Genomic DNA, 18,453 nt, shown 5'->3' with positions numbered 1-18,453 from the left:
ACAATCAACGGTCTCCTGGGCTGGTGACAGAGGGTCCTTACTGTGCATTGGGGATCCTGAGGACGGAATCTCAGCCACAAAGGGCTCCGTCTTCATGTGTGCAGATGGCAGATAGAGACAATCCACTTGCTCTTGCTTTCTCATCACGTTTCAAATTGCATTACTTCCTAAAAAATGACAGAAGCATGTGGCTTCTGGCTCAAAAAAAAATTAATATGTGTTTTAGGCATGTTGGAAAAATAATTAAAAATCCAGCATGAACTCTTGAGTTGACTGATGACTTAGAGAGATGAATGAGGGGATTAAAACATGCCTATTTGGGACATCAGGATGCTTTGTGCAATTCCATGCAGTGACCAGGGTCAGCCTGCTGCAGACGGCAACCTGGAAGGGACCTCAGGTGGAAATTGTCCAGAGTCACAAAGCAGCATCTTGAAGGAAGATGCCTGTAGACTCCATCTCCACTGTGAGGCTGAGCGGGTGAAGATCCCCAGCTGTTGGGGAAAAATACCTGCGGATGTATCAGTCACCCTGCAAAACATGCCCATGGCCCTGGTTCAAAGAGAGCCACCGATCCAAGCGCCTTCGAGATCAGAGGACCTCCTCCTTCCTCTCCAGACGCCCTGGTCTTCAAAACCACCCGTCTCCAGGAGCAAAGAGCAGCTTGTAAAATCCTGATTATGATGAAACTCTGTTGAGAGCCACAGCCAAAGCAGCCCCAGCAAACTTCCAGCTGATTGGCTCACAGAGGCCCCAGCAAACTTCCAGCTGATTGGCTCACAGCAGCCCCAGCAAACTTCCAGCTGCCAGCTGATTGGCTCCTGTGCGGTGATGCTCATTGGGCTGTTTCCCCGCCCTTTCAGACCACGGAGCTGCTCATTGGGGGACTTTTTTTGGCTCCGCCCACATGACCCAGCCAATCGACCTCAAGAGCAGGAGGAGTGGGGGAGTTGAGAGGCTTGTGGGAAGCCGGTGGTGGCAGTTGGGCTCTGAGGGACTTCCTGAGGAGCTGTGTGGTGTGGTGTGTGTGGTTCTAAAAATAAAGTTCGTTTCTGCTTGACAAGTGGCTCCTGAATTGTGCCCAGCCAGACTGTGGCACTTGGTGGCCCATACGGGAGGGCGGAGGGGGGAGACTTTTCATCTCTGCTGAGAGTGCCCAAGGGTTAATGAGCAGGAAAACTCAGTCTGTGAACGGGCGGGGATTGAAAGACCCCCCTGAGGCTCCTCCTCTTGGAAGACAGCGGCTTTTGAGACTGAAGTCCCCATTGATGTCCCGGAGGACGATTTCTCTACTCCAGATGGAGACTGGGTGTTGGGAACGGGGGATGGTCTCAGTGGAGGCTGATTTCCTGTGAGTCTCATGCACGAAGGTGCTGCCCACGGAGTCGGGAAGCGTTTGGGTCGAATGCAGCTGGATGGACGATTTAAATGGCAGGCAAGAAGATGTCACCAAGGGGAACCACCTGTCCCTCTATGGAACCTTACTTACTGCAGGGTCTACTGAGAGGCACAGCTCACCTCCCAATTTATTTCCCATGAAATTTCACGTAGGAATCCCTCCACCTCAGAAGGCAGATATGCACAAGGAGGTGCTGGGCTCGGTCAATGACACTTGGGTCACCCTCATGTTGTATCTAACTTGGATCCTCCCCCACTTCCCGATTTGCACTTTTTATATCCAGGTGAATCTAAAGAGGTGATAATCAGGAATCGGGGTGTCGGGGAAGTTGGTGAGAAGGGGCTCATTGCGACTGTACGAGACGACTTCTTGCACGTACGTGTCAAGATGGGTCGGAAATCTTTCACTATTTTTACTCATAATTTATCGGCCACCAGTTTCTAATCCTCCACCTTCCATCCAAGATGAGGTCATGAGAGGAAGAGTCAATCAACATAAAATGGAAGCCATGGGAGGGTGCTGAGGTTGTCTACTGATTTATTACATAGCAGCTGATCCCAGAGTCACGACGATTCTAATAACCAGTTACAGTGATGGGGACAGACAGACCTGGGTCGTGGGACACAAGGTTCAGGGGACAATTCTATAAATGGCCCCCGGTGCTGACCCCACAGCTTCCTTCCCCGAAGCCCTGGACCTGCAGCCCTGCCTGGCCTCCGGGCACAGGCTCCGCCACCTTCCTCACACACCACCTGTGACCTGAAGGGGACATGCAGGGGGGAAGTCATGTCCCTGAGAGGAGCCAGGTGACCCTGAAGGGGGGACTTCTGGGACCCTGACGCAGACCAGGTCCCAGGACCCAGGGGGACGAGGATCCTTCCTCCAACCCTAAAATCTGCAAGAACAGGTTCCACTGAGAACCAGGCAGCAGGGGCCAGGGTGACCCAGAGTGGCCATGGCCGTGGGGACTAGAGAGTCAGATGTCACCCTGCTGTCCGTCAAAGTCAGGAGGGGACCTGGGCGGGGCTCTCTGGAGACTTCCCTGGGACCCCAATAAAACTGGAGGGCAGGAGGGGCACGCTGTCCCTGTCCTCTCTGAGAGGACCCCTGTGTCCCTTGAGAGTGTCCCCTTCTCCTTTCCATCCCTTCAATACACTCCTGCCTGTCACTGTGATTGACAGGTCTGACGTCTTTCTGACTTGATCCCAAGAATCAGGGTTTGAAGTGGGGACCTCGCTGTCTCAATTTCCCAGAACGTGTATAATATTATTGTTATTTTTAATCGCTCAGAACACAAAATATTCAAAAACGTCGAAAGACCAAGAGAATGTGTAAAATAAACGACGACGTCCAACCCAGCTGTGCCATTTGACAATCAATTTAATCATATAGAAGGTTCTAGAAAGGAACCCTCTTCAGTCACTCAATCCTGCAGACCAGCCTGGTCCCAAGCTCCGTATCTGGAGCTGTGTTCTAGAACAACGTGTCTCAGGACCTGCGGTCGACGGTGAAATGCACCGTCCGTATTCTGGGTCACTTTGGTTGGTTCCAATTTTTGCAGAACCTCCTGTGGGTGTTGATGGGTTAACACAGGCTGGCTCCTGCCGACACGGTGACGTTTTTGTTTTTCACGATGGTTTTGCCGCTGTGTGCATGACACTGGCTTATTCGAGGCTCGACAGAAATGAAAAATAAAATGAATTTCTCATGAAAACTTAGAAATAGACCTGGCCACTCGGTCCCTCTGGGCTCTAGGGCTGCCTTCCGACAAACCTATCTTAACGCCGTCTTCGTGATCAGCTTCTCTAAGTCCAACCTAATGCCAAAAATCCACTCGACAACTCAAAAATGAGCCAATTTAGGGGGAAAAAAAAAGTATGATAATAATACACAGCTTCTTTAAGAAAATGAGAATCCACCCTATTTGTTTTTTGTTAAAACACAAACTTCCAAGATGAAACGCCTTTGGTCTCATTTCTTGTCATTCTGTTGCTATATTTAAAAAATCATGAACGTTTTTTTTTTTTTTTTTTTTTTTTCTGCAATGAATTTAGCAACCTAATTAGAAACTAGGTGCCGTGCGGGCAGCTTAGGTGGAATTGAGGAAATCCCTTTTTTATTGGTAATTGCACTCCACAAATATCCGATTAGCAGGGGCTTGTGTGTCTAGGAACTGGTCGACGTGCTTTAGGGGGACGGACTCATTAAGTCACCAAATCCAACTCTATTTACTCTCAAGGAAACTGAGGCTTTGGAGAAGAAGCCAGATAACTTAAATTGCAATCCCCCATCCCAACTCCCAACAGCAGGCTGCGCCCAAAGGCTCTAGGAATCAGGTCTAGAGGGGGGACTTAGGCTGCCCACAAGGTTTTGTTAAGATCAGCTGGGAAGTTGACATTCACTTGTCCTTCACAGGCTTCAAGCAAAGACCTACTTTTAAGTACCTGGGATCAATAAGGTGGAAATGCTTATTATTGTTATCAACATTTTTTTTGTGGTATCAGGGGTGCCTAACCACTGAGCCAAACCCCCACCCCTTCTTTATCTTTTTAGTAACAGGATTTGGGTAAGTTGCTGAGGCTGGCCTCAACCTTGCCATCCTCCTTCCTCAGCCTCCCGAGTTGCTGAGATTACCCATAGGCACCACCACGTCCTGATTTTAAGCTCAGCTGATGGACACACATTAATTCCACCCACAACCGCCTTCTCCTGCTGCTGCTTAAAATCGTTGCTGAAATCACAGTATTGCAAGGCCAGGGGCCATCGAAGGTGACCTTCACAGGTCTCAGGAAATCTGCACAACCTCCCAGGACTAGTATTCGGCTGGTATTTTTCAGAATTAGGGATTTCTGAGTCTAATGTAAGCTCCGCATGCTCGGCGTAGAATAGGTGCTAGGAAATATCTTGGGTGTTGAAGATAAATCAACCCTGTTCCTTGTTATCATGAGAACTGCCCCACCCACCCCTGTCCCATCCATCTGTTCCACCTGAGCACCCCAGATTGCCCACTCTTTCTCTGGCCCAGTGTGGGTCCCTGAGCCAACCAGCCAATCAAATCTCTTCCTTGGTGGCTCAGGAGGCTGAGGCAGGAGGACAGCCAGTTCAAGGCCAGCCTCCACAATTTAGCGAGGCACTAAGCAACTTAGCAAGATCCTGACCCTAAATAAAATGCAAAAAATGGCTGGGGATGTGGCTCAGGGGTTAAGAACCCCTGGGTTCAATCCCCAGCACAAAAAAACAAACTCATTGTTTCCTGGAATTCTTATAATGGAATTAAAAACACTGTGTTCCCCACTTGGGCAGCTGAGAACCACAGAATCTAACACTTGGCTCCTGTAGGGCAGAGGCTCAGCCCACCCTGCAAACAGAGAAGCCACCAACCAGGCAGGAAGACGTGGGTTGTTGTTGTTTTTTTTTAATTTCTTGGTTCCAGTCACGTCTTGGTTAAGTCACACCCATAACATTCCCGAATCTGGATTCTCTAAATTTGCAATGAATTGTGCTTTACTCAGCTTGTTCATTGCTGGGACCAAAAGACGCAGCAGAACATCTTAGAGGAGGAGAAGTTCATCTGGGGCTCATGGTGTCCGAGGTTCAGTCCCTGGTGGCCGACTCCATGGCTCTGGCCCAAGGGGAGCAGAACAAGATGGCGGCAGGGCCTGGAGGAGGAGAGCAGCTCAGGACAGGGCACCAGGGAGCAGAGAGAGCTCTGCTCACCAGGCACAGGAGAGAGACCCCAAAGTCCCGTCCCCAGTGACCACCTCCTCCAGCCACACCCACCTGCTACAGCCACCACCCAGTGAGTCCATTCAAGTGGATTAATCCACTGACCAGGTTAAGTGTCTCATAACCTGATTATTTCACCTGTGGACATTCTTGCATGGTCTCACCAAGAGCTTTTGGGTGACACCTCATATCCAAACCCTAACAAGTCACAGCAAACAAGGGCCCCTCTGAGGAATGGTCACCTTTTCCCCCACACGGCCAGATGGAGTCTGGGTAGATTTCGGTCCCTTGGAGACCAATGATCCTGATGTTCGTAGGGATTTCAGAAAGGGTGGGGGAGTTGAAAGCATCAATACTCTGCTAGAAATTGTATCCTGATGTCGATCTAATGCCGTCGATGAGACCCGAGCTCATTCTGCCTTGGTGTAGTGGACGCTTAGTGGTCAACCTCTCTAGAGTCCTGCGGCCTCCCTTTCACGGTCTCCATTTTGCAAGCTGTGTAGACCTTTCCAGCCAGAGCCACTGACCTTGGAGGATCTTACCAGGCTTGGAAACAGGACTCCTGCGTGGCACATTTCCAACAAGCAGTCAGGACGGCAGGAATCCGGATTCAGCTGGTCCACGTTCCTAGACCTGTACATTCACAACGTCCACTGATCACATCACCTACGGAGGAAGCCCGCCCGGATCTCGTGACGCCTCGGGGTACGGCTCAGCCAGGTGGACACCCCATCCACTTCTCTGGAAACAACTGTTCCCCTAAATGACCACAGAGCCCCCTCCCCAGCCCTATTTTGCATTTTATTTAGAGACAGGGTCTCCCTGAGTTGCTTACAACCTCACTTTGGCGGAGGCTGGCTTTGAACTCACGATCCTCCTGCCTCAGCCTCCCAAACTGTGGGATTACTGGTGTGAACCACCATGCCTGGTATATTCCCTTTTTCCTTTTAACTCTGATTCTAAACAAAACCAAGAGTCCCCAATAAAATGAGGGAGTTCCCATAGATGACATTTCTGCATTCATCAACCTCTTGATTGACAGTCATCATGAGTTCCAATGTCATCCCTCCTTTATGAACTAACAAGGGACTTATTATTCTCAGACTTTCGGAGCTTGGCTACTCAAACGTCCAAGCCGTACCCTGCATTCCTGCCCCCATGGGGTCACTCTTCTGCGCCCCACACCCTGAGCGGATCCTGGCTAAATCCCTTCTCTTGTTAACGACGGTGTTCACATGCGCCCCTCTGTACCCCGTGGGGCTGACGCACTCTGACTTTCTCCGCACAACTATCAGAAGGTTAAATATGCGACTCAAAGCTAATTAGTCCATCTGCCCCTTGGCCTCCAAAGAGAAATGAATCATCTGCAAAAAAACATGAATAACGTCTCGACACCTACAAGGTAGAAATTCGTTAAAATTGGTAATTTCAAGAATCGAGCCTCAGTTGAGTAGGTCCTGGTTTTTACCAGTGAACACCCCCTTCCGCAAGACCTGCTTTATTTTAAAGGGAAGTTGGTGCAATTATTCTGCTTTTGAAGAAAAAAAAAACAGAATATGTAAAACACTTGCATGATGTTCTGGGCTTAATCATCAGCGCCATGAAAAAATAAAAATAAAAATAAGGATATGCATGGTTGTGGTTTAGACATGAGATGTCCCCCCAAAGCTCACAATTGTGGTTTAGACATGAGACGTCCCCCAAAAGCTCATGTGTGAGACAATGCAAGAAAGTTCACAGGTGCCATTATTGGGTTATGAGAGTCTTAATCAAGTAAGTGGATTAATCCACTGATGTGGATTGACTCAAGTGCACAAGTCACGTAGGGCAGGAGGAGGTGGGCCACTGATCTGTGCCTTTAGGGTTCATGTTTTGCCTGTGGTGAGAAGACAAAGACTTCTCTGTCTCCTGGTGGCCACGTCCTGAGCATCTTTTCCCTTCCGCCATGATGCTCTGCCTCACCTTGGACTCAGAGCCATGGAGTCCGCCATCTTTGAATGAGACCTCTGAAATTCTGAGCCTCAAAAATAACTTTTCTCCTCTAAAAAAGGGTGCTTTTCAGGTCTTTTGCTCACAGGAGCAAAAAAAATGTATTAGGTATTGATTGATTGATTGATAGACTGTGTTTTTTGGGGGGGTGGGTGTGTGCGTGTGTGTAAATATTCTGGCTTTGGACTCCCACCAGCCAAAGTCCATGATTCACATAGTTTTGGGAAACCCATTCATCTTCTTGGGCCCCTGTTAGATTTCCAATTCCTGGGTCGGGACCATATGCGCACATGGCCCCACGCAGTGGAGAGCGCCCAGTGAGCAGAACCGGGTTCCGCGTTAACTAGAAATGCCTTTTCCACGAGGTCGCATTCTCCTGCCTTTTTAAAAAAATTCCCCCCAGCTCCAGGGCCATGCTGAATCCGAAAGCAATGGCCAGAAGGTTCTGGGTCTCTGGTCAGATGGTGGTGGACACGGGGTTCTCTAACCAGAGAGGCTCCTGGCTTTTCGTGCTGGGTGACCTACTGGGTCCAAGGTGGTCTGGGCGGAGACACCGGGGCTTCCAGGGTCAGCTCCCTGAGCCCTGAGTCACATTCAGACCTGGTCACTCAGCGTCTGTCACTGTGACAACAAGGCAGAGAAGCCACAGAGGACTCACAGCACGAGGGATGGTCCTCTCGATTGTCCCTGTGGGTCTTTCTTGGTGACACCCGGGACCCACAACCTGGCTTTCCTGTAGCCTGGGGACACTCGCTTCCTTGCATCGTGATGGGGGAAGAACCGCAGCACTCAAGCAGTGGACGTTGGGGACCAGGGAGGGACAGTGTCCAGGGACGTGGATGCTAGACCTCCCGCCCAATGTTTCCCAGAGACAGTGGCGAAAACGGACCCTCCATCAGAGAACCAAAGGACGAGATGGAGACCAACGCGTCACGAGCCCCATCAGTCATGAGATGGAGTGAATGTGTTGAGCCTGATTTTATTTTATTTTATTTTCTATTTTTTACAGATTATCATTGCTGCTCTGTGGAAGGGAAGTGCTTCTTGAAAGCTGCCCACTATTACCTAACATAGCGGGAATCTTCTGAATACCTACATCTGCCATCTGACTGTGGTGAACAGGAGAAAAATAAAAAATAATCCAAATTCACATGGATGAGATGAATCTTGAACAGTGAACAACAACCGCTTTATGCCCTACCCATTTCTTGGATATTAAAAACCATGTTTTTTATCCATTCCCAAGACTCAAAAAACAATCATAGTATCTTATGTCCTCAGAGCAGAAACGACCATCCATTCTCTCATTCTGTTTTTTTCAAACACAAGGATAATAATGTCCTTAACGCTACTATAGATTCATCCCTTCCCCGATGACTCAGGGTTAGCACAGAACATTCTAAGCTCATACTAATTAGCACCTGTAATGAAAGCCTGTAAACCATTCTTAGAAACCAATTCATTAAAATAATTACAGTCATTAATTACAGTTTGGCTGGTCCATTAGCGACTTGGTGAATGTGCATGAGACCTGGGATACATTGCTATAATAACTATGCCCTGCATCGGAAACGTAGTTAAACAGAAAGGTTGGAGGAAAATTCGCATGGACAGGCCATAAGAGAAGCACTTACCGTCTTCTGTGGGCACGTAGATGTTCAAGTAGAGGCAATCTTCATTTTGGTCTTGGACGTAAGTCATCAAAGTATCCAGATTGGCTGTAAACCATATTGGGAGCATGTCATGCAGGAGAGACCTCTCATCCAGGTGTTGAGGGCACACGGCGGCGAACTGGGTGGCATTCCGGACACCGGTCCAGGAGGAAGGGGGTTCTGGGGGCTGGAACCGCCTCTCCCCGGTAGGAGGCGAGGCATAGGGGACCCCCAAGTATTGCTCCACGGGACCCAAAATCTCATTGGGCAACGGTGTTCTTAGCCCCCGGATTTTGCCGTAGTTGGTGTTGACGACGGGGTACTGGGCTTGGCTGTCGATGAGCGTGAACTTGATGGCGAGGGCGGTGATCCACAGCAGGACGTTGGAGTTGAGCATGACGCAGACCGGGGTGAAGAACAACGGGAGCCATAACAATCCCTTGGGCCTCGACATGGCTCACGGGCACATCCGCAGGGTGTCCAAGGGACAGGAGTCCAGGGAGAGAGTGTGCCGACGGGACGCCAGTTGGGGAGAGAGGGATTGGCGGGGGGTCAAGGACCCAGGAGAGGCCACCCAGGAGAGGCCACCTCACTCACGGCTCTTGGAGAAGCCCAAGGTTAGGAAAAAACATGGCGGACGTGTTGGGTGCCCATCGCCAGGGGGCAAGGATCCTTTAATCCTGCAGCCTGATTTCCACAAGGGGGGACGCTGTCCAGGGAAATGGTGACCATCCAACAAGAATTCCTTACGAAGACTCCAAAGCAACCTAAAAAAGAGAGAAAGTAGAGAAGGTTAAAGAGAGAAGGCTATGAGCCTCTACCCTTGGCTGGCTCTGCCACGTCATCGTCGAAGGAACACAGAAATCCCTCGACGTTAAGAAAGGACCCGCGCCCCAAGGTCCAGTGGGTGGATTGATGCCCAACGTTTCTCCAGTGTTTAAGGGAATCATCTCTTCGCGGGTCTCTCCAATTGTCTCCACTGTGGGGAGAAATGGAAGCGTACACCCAGGCCCATTGGGCTCCATGACGTGTGGCTATTGATGAGATGCCACAAAAAGGTACATCCCCTCATGGGGACCTGAATGCTCCTTGGGGTACTTAGTTGCAGACCCACATGGACATCCCGTCTCACCTCCCTGAATCGGAGCTTCTTTGGACATCACTAAACAAGATGGCGCATCCCAAGAGCATGCCAAAGTCTTGTCGCTGGGAGAAGCCATTTCTCAAAGGGTTGACCCCTGAATCCCGATTTCTGGGGACATCAATGTGTGCTCAGAGGGTTTAATTCTTCATACTGCACATGCTGCAAAGAACGGAGGGTGGATTTGGATGACATTCATGGTGAGCTTTGAAGAAGCCATGAAAAAACATGGCGGACACGTTGGGTGCCCATCGCACCCGCTTCCTTCGTCTGGACCTGGATAATTTGATTACCTCATTCTTAAGACTGTTGATGAGGTTGTGCACCAGTAAACCGTACTGTAAACGGAAATGGTGTCTTAAAGATGGAAAACGGCTCATTGATTTTTGCAAGAAGTACCTTCATGTATGTGTGGGTACATACATATATAGATTTGGGGGGTTCTAGAAATTGAAATCTGAGGCACTTTTCCACTGAGTTACCTCCCCAATTCCTTTTGAACAGGATCTCACAAAGTAGCTGAGGCTGACCTCCAACTTGCCATCCTCCCGCCTTGGCCTCCCGGGTGACTGGGATTATTGGCGTGAGCCACCACGCCCAACTAAATAGCATTCTTTGAGAACTTCACCCTGGGGATACGGTGACTGCCTGGGTGTCTGCCATCCTAGACCTGGTTAATTGGGGTTGAATGAAAATGGACTCAGAATCGGGATTGCAACCCGAAAAGTGAAAACCAGCCTCCCATCCGAGGCTGACCGGCGCGCTCGCTTCTATCTTTGAACTCTCCCGACCGTCCGTCGGCGACGTTTGGACGTGTGCCAGGCCAACATCCAATTTCTGCATAATTAAGAGACAGAGGACGGCAACAGAGTGTGGTGACAGGGACCCAGGCTTCAGTGTCCCTGAAAACTCACTTGCTCTTTTAACCAGTGTTGGCTCTCCCCGTGGCACCATCCATGTTCAACTCAGAAAAGCCGGGGTGAGGGGAAGGGTCTTCCTGTGAGCTGAGGGAGGTCCCTAGGTGGAAGGGTGGGTCCCACATGGTTCTGCCAGTCAACATGAATGAGGATATCACAGGGTCCATGTCACTCGGGACAGGTCATAGCTAGACTCCACCCTTGAACCTGAATGGCCAAGTCATCCCGGGGGGGCTCGGGCGGCTGAGGCAGGAGGATTGCGAGGTCAAAGCCAGCCTCCGCCAAAGCGAGGCCCTAAGCAACTCAGGGAGACCCTGTCTCTAAATAAAATGCAAAATAGGGCTGGGGACGGGGCTCAGGGGTCGAGTGACCCTGAGGTCAATCCCGGGTACAGTCCCCAAAAAAAAACAGTTATGTGAATTTGTTCTCTTCATCTCTCAAAATAGCTTCAAATACTCTATTAAACCTTCTCTTCATGATGATGTGAGATGAAACTCTGCCTAAGTGATGAGGTGAAGTGTGCCGAGAGCGCCAGGCATTGTGATGTAGCGTGAGGGTCGTTATTAAATAAGAAAAGGTTACCTGAACACAAGAAGAGCAATACAGAACCAGTCCAGCTGATATCCAAGAAAACTACTAGGGGAGTAACAGGAGGGTAGCATATAACTTGTGGATACACTGGACGAATGGATTCCTCATGTCCTAGGCCCAGAGGAGCAGGATGGTACAAGAGATTATCAGGCTACTCCGAATAAGTAGCCAAGTGACCTGTGCCACGTCCCTGGGTGCCTTGGGCTTTGTCTCCGTCAAGTGCAAAGTGACAACCAGGACCCTTGGACCAAGAGACCTCTGAAGCTGCTTTAGGTACGGAGACGCCCTGATCCCAAAGACTGTCCTGTTCCAAGGCTGGAGATGAAATAGAGACGCCTGGGGGCAGAGGGTCCTGCACTCAGGTACAAGGCATCACCTTGGGGACAGGATCTGTGCTCAAGCAATGACAAGCTAGTCATCCCAAAAGAGCTGGCATTCATGTCCCCCACTGCCATGGGCACGGGAAAGGCGAGTCCCAAGACCCCGTAACCTGCCCTGGCAGGACACGGATGGGTCCCCAAGGTCCTCAGCTTGAATCCACACGACGGCGCCCAGAGAAATCTCACGGGTTTGTTCCCAGTTCCCAATCGCACCCCTCACGGAACCCTGCCCTTCTGCTCACACAGCTGCGTGGATCTGGTGCACGAGAGTTTGCAAGTGAATTTATCACATAGGCTACACACAGTCCATAGAGAAAAGGAAACTGGATACGTTACTGTGTTGCACACCCAGACAAACATCTACATACATAGATATACAAAGTCTCTGTTGCATTATACACTAAATCATATGAATATTATATATTATGTATGATCACTTATTATATATGATATATGTGCATATTATATATTCTTATATATAGGAGCCCAAATGTTTAGTACAACAGTGGTTAGGATAATCTGTGTGTGTGAATATATGTACACACCCATACATATGCATACATATATATATTAAACACAATGCAGATGCATGTATTATACTGCACATATATGTGCACAATACACCTATAGTGTTTATACACATATGTATGCATACAGGCACATATATACATACATGTGTAGTGTGCATATATGTATACAAATGATCAATTCACATTAGTTTATATACATATATATACACTTGAACTTAGTATATCTACATATGCATATGCAAATTATATACAGTGAGTTTTAATATATCACGTGTGTGTATACCTAAAGTGCAAATATATGTAAATATAAAAACTAATTACACATACTGCATCATACTATATTAGGTGCATATTACATAAAGAGGCCCAAGAGCTTATTATTATATTGGTTAATGTGTGTTTGCATATTTATGCATATGTATGTACACACATATGTACAAATGCATGCATATATGTATGTGTGTACATGTACCTGAGTATATATGCACATATATACACGCAGAATTTCTGCATATTTTTATATATTTGCACCATATATATACACATACACAAACACACACATACACACATATATGCACACATACACACACGTACACATACAACCACATGCATACACACATACCCACCATGTGCATATACACACACATACACACCGCATGCATACACACATAGACACCACATGTATACACACATACACACTTACACACAGGAGCCACTCTTCCACAGGACGCTGGATTTCTGTTTCCCCAGGTGGCCTGGGCAGGAGCGTGTGGGGGGTGGCCAGCTGCCACGTGTATAGAGTGGCACCCAACGCGGTCCATGCATCCAATACCATGAGGCAGGAGAGGGCAATGGTCAGACTGACTGTCTGCAGCCCTGGCCTAGATGTGGCTCCACGGGCAGCTACGGAGAGGGGTCCCGACCACCAACACCTCCACGTCCTCATGGGGAGACAGACGCTGCCGTCACAGGTCTCAGCACGGATACTACTGCAGGTGCCACCGCGTGGGTGGAGGAGACACACGTGGACATCAGTGGGACCTCCCTGGTTAAAAACTCCCAGTCGGGTGCAACTTCAGTTGCTCGCCCGTCTCTTCCCACCCTCTCCTGCCACAGTGGACGTTGCTGGCGGATCTGGGCATCGAGAGTCCTAATGATGCATGAACAAGTCTCGTAGCTGACCAGAGCCAGGGGACAGGGCTTCTGCCCAGAGAGCGGCAGAAGGGTCAGGGGCTGTGAGCCAGACATGGACCTGTCCGAGACTCGCAGTCTGAGGGGCGCTCACTGAGGGGCATTCAGAGTCCGGCTGGGTCCTCCCTAAATGTTTGCATTTGCAGCGAGACTCTGAGCCACCAAAGGGCTGAGGTCACGGATGATGGACACTCAGAGTGGAGAGGGCTTTGTGCCGCAGGATCCAATTACAAGGAGGAACAAAGATGCAGAAAGAATCTAGCAGGAATCCAGCGGGAGACATGTCCAGGTGACCTTCCAGGACCAGTTTCCGGGGCTCAGCTCCCGCAGGTACCTCTGCCAACCCACCCCCCGGGTTCCCACTGTCTCCTCGCCCACTAAGGACTCCATCAAGAAGAGCGGCAGGGAGCTGCCGGTCCCTCACAGGAGGGGTACTCAAAAGCAATCTTTTTTTAATTTTATTTTTGCACTTGGCTGGTTTCAGGCAAAGTCACGGTGCCCAGTTTTACGGAGCGCGTTGGGAAGACGTGGGGCTGTGTCCTCCTACCCCTCTGCCAACAGAAGGAGCCGTCCCAGACGGCCGGCCCTTTGCCCAGGGTTTCCTCCTAAAAGACTTTCCCGGAGCCATTACCAGGTGGGCAGGGCTGATCCCGAGGACCCAAAGGGAATATTGGAGACCCAGGGCCAAGTCCTCCCACCTGGGGAGACTTCAAGTCTGCATTTGAGAAGAGCCTCCAACAGTGAGGATCAGCTGGGCCGGAGCTTAACCTAGGAGGTTGGAGACGGAGGGACTCGGGGGCTGAAGGTGATCGAGCACCTGAATATATGCATATTTTTTGAGGGGGACACTCCACCATTGAGCCCCGCCCCATCCCTATTTTGCATTTTATTTAGAGACAGGACCTCCCTGAGTTGTTCAGGGCCTCCTTTTGGCTGAGGCTGGCTTTGAACTCGCGATCCTCCTGCCTCAGCCTCCGGAGCCCCCAGGATGACCGGCGTGCTCCACCGCACCCAGCTTAGATATTTTGGGGTCCATGTGGACCAGACTCTGTGTCTATTCCTAGGTGGAGGATCTCCCCAGATACCACGTGGGTAACAATGTTCAGTGCGTCTCTGAGAATCATTATAAAGAGGTTTGCATCACAACGTTCAGAGTGTCTCCTAATGGAATAGGCAAAATCCAAAAGTCAGTGACACAAATGTGTCCACAAGGCAAAACTCACTGGAAGGAGTGTACATTGGCCCCACTCTGCAGGAAATAACCATTAATAACGGTCACGAAGACACTCAGGCCACGCAGATTTCTTTAAATGAAGAGAGGGAAGGAGACTACGGCCCACGCCCTCCAGGTACGACAGGACTTGTGTTTTACTCGGCTTTTCCGTTGCTGTGACTAAACAGACCCAAGCAGAACAATTATAGAAGACGAAAGGTTTACCCAGGGCTCACGGTTGCAGAAGACTTGGTCCATAGAGAGCAGGCTCCATTCCTCGGGCTCGAGGGGAGGCTGAACATGGCGGAGGGGAGCAGAGAGAGACTCCGCTCTCCAGATGCAAAATACAAACCCATAGCCACGCCCCCAAGGCCACGTCCCCCAGGCACGTCCTACCTGCCACCAGTTACCACTGACCCCATCCCATCAATTCACAGATGGGGCTCAGGTTGCAACCCGATCCTTTCTCCTCCAAACCTTCTCACAATGTCTCCTGCATGGGCTTTTTGACACCGTGTCTGAGCCCTAACACCGTCTTTGCAGGTCACTTGGGTGTGACCCGAGGCCACCGCACCTGGACTGTCCACCCAGCCTGGAGAAGTGCCCACCGGGAGACTTAATCAGAACTCTGGGTCTTCTCTGGCCAGGAAATGGAACGTGCACCTGTGTCACTTGTGCAGGGTGACAGGGATCCCGTCCCAGGCCAGATGGCTACCCTCGACGGAGATCCTGGGGACGATGCTAGGTTTTTTTTTTTTTTCCGAGAACCAAAAGGCCATGCTTAAAACTGCAAGATGATCACTCAATCTCACACAAACACCTCGTGAACCATCGCATCCCGAATTCCGCCAATTAACAGGCCAAGGGAACAGTCAGAAGCAGCAGATGCGCTGAAGTGACCATCAGACCAACTGACCACTCGAGGTCCAGGGATTGAGAAGCGTCCACGGAGGCCTCGATCCACCTGCTGCTCCTCTAAGTCCCGAACCCAGGGGGACATAGGAGGAAGCATTCCCGAGCACTGCATCCTGGAAAGACAAAGTCACCCGCTATGGTGACGGTGTGGTGGCATGTCCCCCGCACCCGGGTTCCCTGTGCGGACATCTGATCCCCAACACGGAACTGGGTTCACTGAGGTTCAGAGCTGGCGCCTCTGGGAGCCGCGGGGGCTGGATGAGGTCACGGGGTGGGGCTGAATCCTGGTGCCTGGAGGAGGCAGCGGGTCAGAGGGGACGGGCCTCTGTCCACACGCTGCTTGCACCAGGACTCTGCCTTCAAGGTCCTGCATGGCCAGATGGGACTCCGTGACCTTGGTCCTGCAGAACCTTGACCCAGAACAAAGCTCGGTTCCCTAAAACGTACCCGGTGCTGTGCTGAGTTATCAGCAATGGATAAGGGACGTCCCTCCCTATGATGGACGTCCCCCCAGTTAGCCACGATCTCAAACCTGGTCCAGGTCCCTTTAAATTAACCCTTTTGGTTTTCTTAAAGACACAGTCACCCCTTCCTGCACACAGAATGATATAAAAGGGTTTTCTTTTTCTTTTTTGTGCAGATGTCACAGATTTTAATGCAATTAATGCTTCTCCTTGGCTATTTTCAGATCCCTGATTAAGAGCTATTCTCTCACCCTGGCCTATTGCTCTTAACCCAATTAAACCCAATTAAATCCTCTGTCATGATGGTCTGGTCTCCCCCATGCTTAATGAGCCCGCAACACGTCTCCGCGACTGCATGTTCTGTGCAATCGGACGGCCCCAGACTGCGCAAGGGGGACAATGGGAGGTGCACATGGAGAAAACCTTGATGTCACATTCCCCTCCGTAGACATGTGCCCACAGGGAGGGCGCCATTTTTAAAACCCGTTCTTGCTGGGACGTCAAGGGTTGGAACATGGCCAGGCTGAAGAAGTCTAAAAGGATTTGAGACAAAACCCGTGAAAGGATTTGCCGCCTTGCTCTGTGCCCTTTGGGTTAATTAGGTTCCCGGGGAAAACCTAGTGGATTTGTGGCAGGACCGAGATTCTCATTTGGAAACACCTGGTTTCTGTCTGTGTGGACTCATTCCCTTCAAGCCTGTGCTGCTGTGGGTGAGAGAGAGAAGGAGAGAGGGAGGTGGAGAAGGTGATTTTTCTATCGTATCATCCGTTGGTCAAGTTTTCAGTGCTGTGACCAGATACCTGAGAACAACGACTCACAAGATGAAAGGTTTATGTTGGCTCACAGTTTCAGAGTATCCAGTCCATGGTGGGCTAGCTCCAAGGCAAAACCAACATGGCGGAAGGACATGGCATATTAAACCTTCTGAGTGAGAGAGAGAGAGAGAGAGAGAGAGAGAGAGAAGAAGAAGAAGAAGAAGAAGAAGAAGAAGAAGAGAGGAGGAGGAGGAGGAGGAGGAGGAGGAGGAGGAGGAGGAGGAGGAGGAGCCAGGGACAAGATATAGTCCCAAACGCACACCCCCAGTGACCTACTCCCTCCAGCCAACACTCATCTGCATACAGTGACCACCACCAAGTCCATTCAGCCACCAGTGGATTCCTACGGAAAATGGATTAATCCACTGAGAAGAACAGCACCCTAGCCAATTCCATGAATCCTCGGACTCTAGCTACACTGAGGACCATGCCTTCCAACATGACCTTCTGGGGACATTTCTGAACCCAACCATAGCAGGTCGTTAAAATGACTGACCATTTTTCAATGGAGCTTTGCATGTATTTCACCATTTTAACTCCATTTATTTTGTAAGATTCAGAGCTTTGGGGGAATTCCCTGAAAGAACATGCATGAGCTTCCAGGTCCTTCTAAGGAGGTAAAAGTGGGTGGACACCACTCATACATGGTGAAGACCCCTGAGGAGCAGGATCATGGAGACTGTTCTCCATGAAATGGTCCCTTCCAGGGGAAATTGTCTGGATTTGGGGACGCCAGGGGGAGGTCCTTGGGGTGGGAGGGAAGAGGGGCGTCTCCAGCCCTGACGGGAATGGAGGATAAGCTCTTCTGAGATGTGCAATGTGAGAAACAGCCTCATGGATGAGACCACGTCACAGTGCGAGCCGCTCACGTCAGCCCTGCAGGGCGATGATGAGTTTGCCTCAGGACGCAGGTGACTCATCACAAGGGAGTTGTTTGGGAGGCCACTGCTCCAAGCTCAGACTGACAGCCTAGGACACTGCGGTCCACACACCACCTGGAGAGCAGGAGGCAGCAGGAGGAGACGTGGAACAGAGGAAGACAAGAGCCAAAGCTCCCAGAAGCCTTGTGATTGACAGCCACCCACACTGGCCTCCCTCAAGAGCATATCACATGATCCAAAGGAAAACACAGAGTGTGCTCAACGTAAGTCCCTGTTATTATCCTGACAGCACCTCATCTAGGGGCAGAGAACAGGACACAAGTTCAAGCATACAAGCTACCGGGGTCTGCGGTCCTCAAACTCTCTCAAACTCTCAAACTCAAACTCTCAAACTCCAGGAGCATCTGTAGAAAAATGTCACTTGGCTAATGTCACTGACAAGACACAGATTCTCAGGAAAACACACAAGTTTGGGTATTTATCATCTACCCCAGGTGCATCCAGAAGGCAGGCCAATTTGGGAAACAGTGTCCTTAGGAGGATATTTTCATACACCCCCACAAAATCTGGGTCTTGCTTCATTTTATTTCCTTTTGGAATAAAACTGTCCCATAAAGAAGCCCACGTAGGAATTGAAACAGTAAATAAT

At 50.1% G+C, this 18,453-nt stretch overlaps 1 protein-coding gene across 1 annotated transcript in view; it reads right to left on the bottom strand.

Moving 5' to 3' along the window:
- LOC114106848 (neuroligin-4, X-linked) overlaps positions 1 to 18,453 on the bottom strand; it is a 160,154-nt gene that overhangs the window by 124,103 nt on the left and 17,598 nt on the right. Inside the window, exon 2 of the mRNA XM_027954017.2 lies at positions 8,749 to 9,533. Coding sequence (XP_027809818.2) covers positions 8,749 to 9,220 — 472 coding nt within the window. The 5' untranslated portion in view covers positions 9,221 to 9,533. The remainder of the gene's footprint in view (positions 1 to 8,748; positions 9,534 to 18,453) is intronic.

This window comes from Marmota flaviventris, chromosome Y (assembly GCF_047511675.1).
Source record: "Marmota flaviventris isolate mMarFla1 chromosome Y, mMarFla1.hap1, whole genome shotgun sequence".
Classification (NCBI taxonomy): Eukaryota; Metazoa; Chordata; class Mammalia; order Rodentia; family Sciuridae; genus Marmota; species Marmota flaviventris.
The sequence above is the reverse complement of the archived record's forward strand: the minus strand, read 5'-3'. Positions and strand labels throughout refer to the sequence as shown.